At 42.3% G+C, this 12,562-nt stretch overlaps 1 protein-coding gene across 1 annotated transcript in view; it reads right to left on the reverse strand.

The window, feature by feature from the left end:
- The window catches only part of LOC127654782 (neural-cadherin-like), a 437,028-nt gene that overhangs the window by 154,213 nt on the left and 270,253 nt on the right, over positions 1-12,562 (reverse strand). The window contains exons 19-20 of the mRNA XM_052142196.1: positions 12,015-12,108; positions 156-340 (exon numbers count right to left, since the gene is read on the reverse strand). Coding sequence (XP_051998156.1) covers positions 156-340; positions 12,015-12,108 — 279 coding nt within the window. The remainder of the gene's footprint in view (positions 1-155; positions 341-12,014; positions 12,109-12,562) is intronic.

Genomic DNA, 12,562 nt, shown 5'->3' on the forward strand with positions numbered 1-12,562 from the left:
ACCGCATTGCAAGCATTTATACATTACAGCATGAATAACCGATCAGTAGAGTCTTTGTGGCTTCTCAACTTCAACTGATGAAGGATGTTATGCATGACTCTACTACAAATGGCACTAAAGCACATATTGCTTTTAAAGGTAAAGATAACCTGTACCTGCTAATCGCAGAGAGGCAGAGTTGTAGATGGCATCATCCCGTAGCTCTCTCACATTCACTTTCACACTAGAGACCACATCTGGCCAAACCCCATCTGAGACTCGCACCTGAAAGTCATAACTTCCAGGTGGGGTGTTCTCCTTTATGATGAAGATTCCTGTCCGCTTGTTCAAGATGAAATAACTGCAGGTATGAAAAAAAATAAGAGGATTCCAACATTAAATACATTATTGGATACCTTAATTAATATGCATTGCTGATGTTTTTTATAAACCAGTCTTATCTGAAAATTACGTGATTGGCAACATTTTTGCAGACATCGATACTGGCTAAAGCTAATGTGAAATAAAAACACAAAAGCTGAATCAGCCACATCGTTTCATGATGCTTCTATGACATTTTGGGCTCACACGTAAGTGTAATTTATGGATGGGATGGTATGACATGTCTCAACCACTTTTTGAAATGGCTTTCATCAGGCCGTTTTGATGCAGCGATGTGGCCATGTTTTCTAATGTCAAACAAAGAATATACTAGTCAGTTCACTCAAGCCTTCTCCCATTTAGTCTGTCACGCATTCTAACAACTTCTGGTGCTGGGAAAGTGGAAGGGCAGGGTTTTTAGAACCTTCTATGCTTCTAATACAAACTCCGAATCCCATGCATGTAAACAATATGGTGGCGCACATAACCGGCAAGCGCATTCGCTATTGCATCTTATCTATCATAATCAATAATAATATCTAAACACCACATTATATGTTTGATAATATATAATCTGACCTTCAGTGCACCTGCTGTGATATAATCTGTCCTTCAGTGCATCTGATGTGAAATGTATTGTAAGATTTTTTTATACTTTTTATTACAGCATGCATTAAAGAACTCAAGCTGGGGGTCCGTCAGTACAGGAGAAACTCATGTGCAAAAAGGTTATTGTTATGATTGCATTGAGTGACAGTGGGTGGCAATGTGCGTCGTGAATAGAGACATGCACTCTGTTTGCTCTGCTGCTGTGCAGCTTGCGCTCCTTTTCAAGTTAAATCGCAAAGCAAAATGCAAATGGATGTGTCCCTGCTCATAATATACATTTACTGAAGTACAGACGCACTCTTCGCTTATAAATTAAAAAGTCTTACTAGGGCAAATTAGAACCCGGAACTCCTTGTACTGTAGGCAACAATTTTACATGATAACAATTAGTCATACTTAGGTCAGATTTCTGATACATGTATTTATCCAGTGACTAACAAAAACCCAGTTCTGACAGTGTTAAATGTACAGATCAAGTTATCAAATAAATTATGTAAAATTTATTAGAGCTCTTAAATTGTCATGAATATCAACTGTTTATCAAAACAGTAATATATTATTTGACATTATCTTCACATAAACTAATAAATATTCAACAGGTTCACTTTGTGATGTAATCCAACCAAAAAATGCCCCCACTATGAGCCCGAAGCTGAATACATTATTCGGAAAGGCACTAATAATGACTTCAAACTGAGTAACGGAATAAAATGAATAAATAAATAAATATCTATTTGTTTGACTGTTTATCCAAGAAGCACAAGGATAAAGCAACATTTTAAATAAACATATCCAAAATTACAATGATTTTATGAATCTGTAAAGCCAATATTTCTAAACTGTAAACCTTCTGAATAAAAATGAGTATGGTGTGATTTCAGATCGGATGGGCATGGTATTGACTCTGTTTGCGGTCTCCGTTAATTGTGCATGTCTGAGATAAGATAAGACATCATATACCTGGTCTACTTCTTGAAATGTCTATGTTAATGTCTCGCACCATTCACAGTGATTTCCATTATTCATTTATAGCCTAAGCGCAATGTTAAATTGCTCACCTGAAGTGATGATTTCACATCGGAGTTCATCTGTCTGTCTCAAAGTTGACCACATTTATATCCACATCAGCGATTAACGTAATTATCTGCTTAAGAATTTATTTAAAAAAAATAAAAATTCAAATGCTTAAAGGATTCAGTGCTCCATAGAATATTCATCTATTAGGAATATTTCTGCTCTTGTACAACCCCAATTCAAAAAAAGCTGGGACAGCATGAAAAATGCAAATAAAAACAAAAAGGAGTGATTTGTAAATGATGTTCACACTTTGATGTATTGAAAACTTCTCGGGTTACATGTGTAACCCTTGTTCCCTGAAAAAAGCGGAATGAGATGTTGCGCTGCTAAGCGCTACGGGGGAACAGCTTTAGCTGTGAGCCGAGCTGAATAATGTGTGGAACACGTCAATGAACATTGACCGGAATTTATAGCCTCGGCTGATGTAATCATTAGATGCACCTGAGGCCAGGCTATAAATGGATTCGTCACCAGGTATCGTCAGATACTTCTTTTTGAAGAGCAGTCCTGGGACGTCCCAGTGCGGCAAAGCAGCGCAACATCTCGTTCCGCTTTTTTCAGGGAACAAGGGTTACACATGTAACCCAAGACGTTCCCTTTACAAAAAGCTTCACTACGATGTTCCGCTGCTAAGCGCTACGGGGAACGCAATACCCACGTCGCCGCACTTGGGGCTGTCCGGACCCCTACGGTTGTGCAGTGTACTCACAAACATGCGAGAGGTCTCAGACATGAGCTTCAGATGTCGACTCAAGGGCATAAGAGCCCGGAGTAGCATAAACATCTAAACCATTCAATTTTGATGAATGTGTGCGGAGAGGACCAGCCTGCCGCATCACAAACTTGTTCAGGCATGAGCTGAGATGTCGACTCAAGGGCATAAGAGCCCGGAGTAGCAAAGCATCTAACCCATAAAGTTCGATGAATGTGTGCGAAGAGAACCCTATCGCACCACAAACTTGTCATAAAAACTGATGAATGTGAGCGGAGAGGACCAGCCTGCCGCATCACAAACTTGTTCAGGCATGAGCTGAGATGTCGACTCAAGGGCATAAGAGCCCGGAGTAGCAAAGCATCTAACCCATAAAGTTCGATGAATGTGTGCAAAGAGAACCCTATCGCACCACAAACTTGTCATAAAAACTGATGAATGTGAGCGGAGAGGACCAGCCTGCCGCATCACAAACTTGTTCAGGTATGAGCTGAGATGTCGACTCAAGGGCATAAGAGCCCGGAGTGGCAAAACATCCAAACTATAAAAATCTAATGAATGTGTGCGGAGAGGACAACCTGCCGCATCACAAACTTGCTGCAGAGGGAGACCTCTAGCCAAGGTTTTAGAGGAGGAGAGCCCTCTGGTAGAGTGCGCCCTGAAACCTACTGGCGAAGCTTGACTGCGTGCCTCGTAGGCCCGGGCAATAATGAGGATGCCTCTTTGAGGGCACCCTGCCCACCAAGCCATGGCAAACCGCAGTGGCCACATAGAACCTGGCAGTGGCGAGGCAAGTGCCTGCTGACAGTTCTTTCTACAGAAAATCCAGAACTGAAGCAAACTGGCAGTTAGCTGGTTCTGTAATAAGAACTTTAGTAGAAGGAAACGCATGCAGGCGCATTTGCGTTACTACGTTCAGCCCCTCCTGGGGGGGGACTGGGCGACTCGGGGAGAAGTAGAGGAGACATTGCGCTATCAACAGAGGCGAAGAGGTCCTCTTCTGCCCTGTAAAATCTACCCAGATCAGTTCCAAGTGGAGGGAGCCCTAGCACTAGAAATGGTCTCGATAACCCCAAGAGAAAACCCCTTGAACCCCATTTGGTACCCTTAGGGGCCAGAATGAAAGGTTTCACAATTCGGGCCAAGGATGAGAAGGTCCTCCCTGTTCAAAATCGCCCAAGGCGAGCCGTCGAGGAGAGGAATTAGCTCCGAGAAACATATCCTGTTCGGCCAGCGCAGCGCCATTAATACGAGGCAAGACACTTGCTGGTGAACATTGCCAAGACTCCCGGGAGCAGAGAAACTGGGGAAAGAAATGCATACAGACGCATTCTGGGTCATGTATGTGTCTTAACGTCCAGACCTAAGGGGGCTGGGTGATTTCAGGGAGAAGTAGAGGAGACATTGCGCTATCCATAGAGGCGAAGAGGTCCTCTTCTGCCCTAAGATCTCACCCAAACTTGTTCCAAGTGGAAAAAGCCTGGCATTTAAAAAGGTCTCGATAACCTCAGGAGAAAGCCCTGTGTCCATCAGTTGGTACCCTTAGGGGCCAAACATGAAAGATTCCACAATTCGGGGCAGGGATGAAATATTGCCTTGTGCCTGAGATAGAAGATCCTTCCTGTTCGGAATCGCCCAAGGCGAGTCTTCGAGGGAAGAGATTAGCTCCGAGAACCAAGCCCTGTTCGGCCAGCGCGGTGCTATCAGTAAGAAGCAAAAACCCTTGCTGGCGAACTCTGGGCAACTACTACCTTAGGGTGGAGTTCTTAACTCCCCCGTTGGTATTTCCTGTCTGGACCGTAAATCTGTTCCCGTATACGGGCATCCAGGGATATAACTGACCTGAGTGACAGGAGCTTACCCTGGGCACTAAGGAGGATCCGACGTGTCAGAAATACAGCTGACAAGAACGTGGGTCTCCTTGAAGATTTATGTAAGAGGCTACCGCTGTATTGTCCACCCGCACCAAGACATGGCAGCCTCAGGAGGAGGTATTTCAGGGCCAGAAATACAGCCATCAACCCGAGACAGTGACTGTGACAACCGAGCTGATGACCCTCCTATCCCCTTAAGCTGGATGACCACTTAAGGCCGCTACTCCACCCGTCAGGGAGGCGTCTGTCGTTAGCAGTCTGCGACAACAAGACGCACCTAGAGTGGGACCCAAGGCAGAAAACCGGGGTCTGAACCACATAGAAAGGGAACGAAGCCTGAGGCGCGTAACCCTATTTAGCCCAGGGGTTTTGGCCCTTGGAAGAAATCCCCTGGCTTTTGGCCACAACAAAAACGGTCTCATGAGCAGAAGGTCCAGAGGGATCACCGTGGACGCGTTCGCCCTGAGACCTGGAAATCGTTGATACTGATAACAGTGTAACCTTGACCTAGCCTGACTTTGCTCAGGGTGATCTGAATGGACTCAATCCTAGCGGGAGACAGTTGTGCCCGCATTGTGATAGAACTCCATACGATGCCCCGATAGACAGTGTTCTGAGTGGGAGAGAGGACGCTTTTCTTGGCGTTGAGCCTCAACCCCAGAGAAACAGATGAGCTAAGACGATGTCCCTGTGCTGAACTGCCAGTTCCTGGAACTGCGCTAGGATCAGCCAGTCGTCTACGTAATTCAGAATGCAGATGCCCCGGAGTCGCAAGGAGCCAGCGCTACATCATGCATTGTGAATGTGCGGTTAAAAAGGGCTAGGCTGAGTGAAAGAACCTGACCCTGGAAGACTTCGCCCCCGGAAGTGAACCTCAGGAACTTTCCATGTTGTGGCAGAACTTCTAAATGAAGTATAGAAGTGCATCATAAGATCGATGGTGACCAGCCAAACGAGTTGTAGGGCTTGAGACACGACCGTCTTGACAGGCATCATCTTGGACTTGAACACCCACGGGTAGTTCAAGCTTTAAGATCTAAGCCAGATGCCACCCCTCACCCTCCATGGGAAATGGGAAGTATTTAGTGTAATAACCTAACTCTCTCTCTGGAAGGGGAACACATACCATGGCCCCTTTAACCAGGAGATTGAGTTTTTTTTTTTTTACAAAAAAAAGAAATCCGGTTTACGGTAGTGAGAACACGCCGTTGAAACACAGAAAAGCGGCGAGAGAATTAAATCCTGACGCCCTTATAAGACCCACAGAAAAGAATATAACCGGCAGAAGTTTCCACGCTGCCAGAATCTCTGAGATGGGTATTATATTTTAACACTTCCTGTTGAGGAGTTGTCGGGTGTTTCACGTCCTGAATAAAATGCAGGAACAGCGAAAACACCCAATTTTGACGGAAGCCTCTGCAACCCGAAACACCAAGAGGTGGCGGGAATGGAGGGGCTTCGAGGGGGTACCGGGAGGGGTGAAGTGAAACACGCGCCCCGTCCCGAGGGGAGCTACCCCCTAATCTAGGCGCAAGACCGTCAGGGTTTTCTCTTACTAGAATTTATAGTCCTGAAGTCTTGCTTCGGGGGCTGGCGAGGGCGGCGAGACTGTCCCCAATCCCTGGGAGGAGGAGCACGACTCGCCACGCTTTGCTTTTGAGCCTCCCTTCAGTCAGGACCAAGGTGGGTCTGAGGCTTGCTCGTCAAGCGCAGAACCCACACTCAGGTCGTCCAAGAGGTCAGCCTGGTACGCCTGAAAAACAGCATAGTGTGCAGAGCAGCACCAGCCTGACCTGCTGCTTGATAAGCCCTTCCCACTAAAGTGGAGGTTGTCCTACAAGGCTTTGAGGGGAGAGAGGGCTTCTTAAGTGACGATGCCGAGCCCGGCGAGAGATAGCCCGCAAGCGTCTCTTCGACCGGCGGCATCACTGAATACCCCCGTGCCTCAGCACCCACGATAGTCGAATATAATGACGTCGAGGGTATGTGAACACGGGAAGAAAATATATATTTTCTTTTTTATATATATATTTTTTTATTTTTTTAAATTTTTTTAGGGGTTCTCCATGAGCAAAAAAGCTCTTCATGGAGGTTATCAAAGAAAGGGAAGGGACCCATGAGGCGTTCCCTTTCTTAGACTGGAAGATAAAATCTATCCCCTAATTTGGAGCGTTTGGGGGTCTCTTTTTCACGTGGCCAGTCCAATCTGGCAACCGCACGAGTAAAAAAATCTAGCAATTCCTCCGTAGATTTTTTATCGCGGACGGAAAGCTCGGAGGCGGGAAGAGAATCGCGATCCACCTCATGATCCGAAGAAGCGTCGGAACGCGCTTCGAGATCATGTGAAGGACCAGCTGGGTTTGGGGAGAGAGTGAGAGAAAGGGGTCAACCCGTCTCTTGCTCCTCAGCCAAATCCATGCACGAGCCCCACGAACGATCTTTTCGTGAGTGCTGACTCCCGGAAGCAAGCGAGGCGAGCACGACACACTCTGCCTGTTAAAGCAAATCGCAGTGCTCGCACCCGCCCTGCTGCAACGCGAGAGCAGCGTGCTCTTACCCCCAAACAAACAGCAAAAACTGATGTGTACCGTTTGCGCCTTTCAGTCATTCTCTCTCTTTTTTTCTTTCTTTTTTTTTTAAATATATATATATATATATATATATATAATATTTTCTAAACAGAAGAGAAAAATAGAACAACGTTCACTGCACACTGCCTAACTGATTCTATCTCCTAACAGAGGAAAGAAAGTTTTGACAGGGTGTGTGAAACACACAGAAACAGAATCGCTCTGAAAAAAAGAGTTTTTGACGACACCTGGTGACTTATCCATTTATAGCCTGGCCTCAGGTGCATCTAATGATTACATCAGCCGAGGCTATAAATTCCGGTCAATGATCATTGATGTGTTCCACACATTATTCAGCTCGGCTCACAGCTAAATCTGTTCCCCCGTAGCGCTTAGCAGCGCAACATCGTAGTGAAGCTTTTTGTAAAGGGAACACTACAACTAAACATTATATGATGTTTTTCCTTGTGAATTTCATTGTGTTGTTTTTAAAATGTGCAGTCATTTCAAATCAGATGATTGCAACATGCTCCAAAAAAGCTGAGACAGTCGAGTGTTTACCACTATGAAACATCACCATTTCTTCTAATAACACTTTGTAGGATATATGACTTGGATATAGACAACCCAACCTTTTAATCCTGGAATACCAAGTCATAAATTAAAATGCTTAGGCACCAATAAGTCTCACGTCTGGCCAATAAAACTAACAAAGAGACTTTTCCAGATTGCACATGACTTGAGAACCTCTCCCTAATAGGCCCTAAGTGCAAAGGTTACGGGCAATAAAAGACAGAGAACACACTCCCTGGAATTCCCAAGAAAGGCTCAGAACACACTATGGTTTGTCCTCTGATATAAACCAATTTGCTACACTTAGACTCATCAGATCACGAGAAATTGTGATTATTATCCTGCAAACAGCAGCTAAAAAGAATCCATGAACGTTGTACTTCACTGTGTCAAACCCCTAAAGTACAGAATGTATTAAAACCCACAATGTACACAATACCTAGCCTTGTTGAAAATGACTATGAACCCTTTTCACTGTTATAACTGACAAATTAATGATGAGAGCCTGATGTACCTTTTAAAATATGTGTAATGATTTGTAATCAGGAATTTATATGTTTTGATACTTAGACATATAATATTCATGAAAGAATGTCATATTTGGTATGTAAATGCTTGCTTGTTTACATAGAGAATGTTGATGACAACAAATGTCATGTCTCTTGTACTGTTGTCAAGATATAAGTGTTCATGATTTAACATGCACAAATTTTGAGCAGGTGTTTGTAAGATTCCTCCACAAAGGATCATAAATCAACTCTGAAATGGGACAGACCAGTCGAACATGTGACTCCGGAAAGTCACTTCTGACACCTTTGGGGTGCGGCCAATTTCAGTTCAAAACTTTCCTACTCAAGGAAAGACTTTCTCGCTACTCTTCTGAACTCTTCTGCTCTTGCAATGGTCTCTTGGTCTCCAGATCCACCATACCATGTAGAGTCCAAGGAAAACTCGAGACACTAAAAGTCCCGAGGAAGCCTCTCACTCTCTGCTCTATGGTTCACACACACAATGGGAGTCGAGAGTTCTCCTTGCAGAAGGCCTTGCTTTATCCAAACAATAACTATCCGTGATCATAACAGAGTCCAAGACATCGACGGAATAAACTTTCTACAAATGCCAAAGAACAAAGCAACACAGGAAAATCCAAATGCAGCTGGAAATGCAACGACACACAAGTACATCTCCGGGTTTTTGCTCACAGTGCTGGTGTATTAGTTGAATACTTTGGGTAATCAGATTGCAAATCGATTTAGACTCAAAGAAGGATAAATGGTTCTTAAAGCATTGTCAACAGACTCCATAAAGTTCATTTTCACTGTATTGATAATTCTGTCACTTTACTCAGCAACCTGTTTAATTAGTTTGTTTAGAATAGCAATAAAGTTTGTCTGTATTCAAAAGATAATTTGACTGTGGTATATTTTGATAAATAATCTCATCCCTATATTTAAAAGGTTTTGCTTCAAAGATATACCTAAATATGTGTGATATTATTTTCAATAATCCATGAGAATAATTTATTAATCCAATAAGTTAATTAATCATAATTCCTATATTAAAGCTAATTCCTTACAATAGAAATTGTGAGCAGATACAACCAGACGTATTACGATTTTATTGGTGGAGAATATAAATAATCTAGTTATTTGTCATTTATCTTTCATATAATGGTTGTTGAATGCGACCATTATACATTTTCTTATATTATAATGATGTAGAATAAGGACAGTGTAAATTAATTACTGGCTCACATACGGTTTTCCTACATATAATGGTTGGAAAATTGTGGCACTTTAATCAGTACCATGTACATTTATACTACCAAATTTCCTACATATAATGGTGGAGGTATGCGGGCAAGTTAGCCCATCCCGTGTACATTTATACAACCAAATTTCAAACAACTCATTAAGCATTTGGGCACTGAAGACACACAATGCTTAAGTTTAGAAAGTGGAATTTTCCCCTCAAACATCCATTATGTTGGTCTTTAGCAGCACAATAGTACAGGGTCTTCTTTGTCATATTGTGTGCATCATAATACGCCACACATTCTCAATTGGAGACAGGTCAGGACTGCAGGCAGGCCAGTCTAGCATCTGGACTCTCTGCTTACACAGTCATACACTTGATATCCAGGCAGTATGTTGTTTGAAGTTGTCCGGCTGGAAAATGCAGGGACGTCCCAGGAAAAAATGGTGCTGGATGGCAGTATTTGTTGCACAAACATTTTTACATATCTGTCTGCATTCATGGAATACTCACAGATGTGCAAGTTACCCATGCCATTGGCACTGACACACCCGTGGCCCATATATACACTAGCTTTTGGACCTGACGCTAATAACAGCTTGGATGGCCCTATTCCTCTTTGGCCCCAATAACACAACAGCTTTGTTTTTCAAAAACAAAAAATTACTCTTCAGACCAAAAAACACAGTTGCACTGTCCAACTTTCCATCTAAGTTGAGAACGAGCCCAGAGAATTCGGCAGCGCTTCTGGACAGTGTTGATGTAGGGCTTCTGCTTTGCATAGTAAAGTCTTAACTTGCATCTGTGGATGCAGCGGTGAATGGTGTTGACTAACTAAGGTTTACTAAAGTAATCCCAACCCCATGTTCATGATATCCATTAATGATTAATTATGTTTTTAGAGATTGGATGATCACATACATTCAGAAATGATTTGTCTTACCCTTTATGCACAGAGATTTGACCAGATTCCTTGAATCTTTTAACTATATTGTGCACTGTAGAGGGTGAAATGCTCAAAATCCGTTTTGTCTTTGGGGAACATTGTTCTCAAAATGCTGGATTAATTGCTGAAGCATCTGTTGGCAAATTGACAAGTCTCGAATGACCCTTGCTCTTGAAGGACTAGGCTGTTTTTGGAGGCTCCCTATATACTATGTATATTTCACATCACCTTGTAATTTCAACTCATCAAACTGTTATTAGTTTTAAATTTAACTTGCCCCTTTGTCAATTTTTTGGAGCATGTTGCAATCAACTGATTTGAAATTACTGTACATTTTCAAAAAACAATGAAATTCACAAGGAAAAATATCATATAATGTGTAGTTGTAGTGCTTTCAATACAGCAAATGGTGAATATAATTTACAAATCTATCCTTTTTGTTTTTATTAGCATTTTTCATATGGTCACAACTTTTTTGGAATTTGGGTTGTAAGAAAAGAATTAGTATTTAGCGTCCCATTCAGCTCTATTTAACCAAATAAACCTTTTGCATGATTATAATGAGGAATGATTACACTAAGAGGTAGACTGGTATCCTCTCTCACGCTTTTGTTCTCGTGCCAATGATTTCCCCTCCATATGCCAATAAAGGCACACTTTATTTTCCGGATCGCACTTTCTCATGCTAATTTTACAATGTTGCAAGTTACAACACACACAGCACCAACATCATCATCATCATCATCATCATCATCATCATCATCAGCGCTTTCTGTTCACAGTTGGCTCTTCTCTGATCAACTCGGGTATTACACATAATGTTAAACAGACCCGGGACACACAGCAATAGAAATATGGAACCCGGATTGGCTGACCATACAAAAAGTGGATGCGAACCCGTACGGGTACTCAGGTTAGGACCCATGAAGACCTCTACCTCTGACCTCAACAATACATAAAAATAAAAAAACACATGCAAGCATGTTAAATATACTGTATGTTCATCAAAGTGATAGTAGACAAATTCCTGTTAAAATTCAATGACATTCAAGGCTTCAATGGAATCTGCCATTTCTTTCTTGCACATGCTTCCTAATGGAGTAAATATTTAAATATATCCTTTCCCGCTCTCACAGAGATATGAGTCATCTTTCATAATGTCATGTATATTGAGCATTCTGAGAGAGAGAGAGAGAGAGCGCTTAGGCACCTATGTGCTCAGGATGTCTCAAGGCTGCAGCTGACCCTGTCAGGATCATCTGATCATTGTACACTCCTCTCGACTAAAGCACACACTATCAATAGAGAAGAGCAAGAGAGGAAGAGAGATGGTAGGATGTAAGGAGAAGAAAGAGATAGACATTGTTCTCAAAGATCCCTTGACCCCTTTAAAGAATACAAAGAGTGAAGAAATATGTGTGGGAGGAAGAGAGCTGAGAGATGTGTATAAACATTACAACAGGGTAAATGGGATGATGCAATGATATGGACATAGAAAGAACGAAAGTGGAGTAAAAAAGATAAAATGAAAGTCTTACTTAGGAATTTGTCCCTCGAAGGCATACGTCTTGTTATCCCAGTCGTCTGGATCTGGTGAGTAAACCTTTCCTAGCATGTTGGTTAGCATTCTACCTGTCATTATAAAAGGCCTTCTGTGAAATCATTGTGCAGCAGGTGTATACAGTTTATAAGTGTGCTTGTGTATGTCAAAGCACTGTGTGTGTGCACCTGTCTGTGTGTCTACACATGTGTCACTGGAAGTGTTTAGCATTGTGCAGAATCGCCATCAGAACTGCGCTCCAGAAACACAGACCTATTTCTACAACTGTAAGATGTTTATGTATGACTTTACTAATTGGCCATTCTTTTAGTCCAAGCCATCTGGAGCTTAAGCATTACAAACATAAATAAACAAATATATACAGTGGACCCAAAAACAATTTCGACAGTTTAGCCACACTTAAAAATGCATTTTGTTTAATATATAACAAAACATCAAACTAAGTGGCATCTGAAAACAAATGAAGCTTTTCTAAGAACTTTTGCACAAAATTTTAACAGACTAGGTTCAAGGTTACTTTAGTGG

This window comes from Xyrauchen texanus, chromosome 2 (assembly GCF_025860055.1).
Source record: "Xyrauchen texanus isolate HMW12.3.18 chromosome 2, RBS_HiC_50CHRs, whole genome shotgun sequence".
In the NCBI taxonomy this organism is placed as follows: domain Eukaryota; kingdom Metazoa; phylum Chordata; class Actinopteri; order Cypriniformes; family Catostomidae; genus Xyrauchen; species Xyrauchen texanus.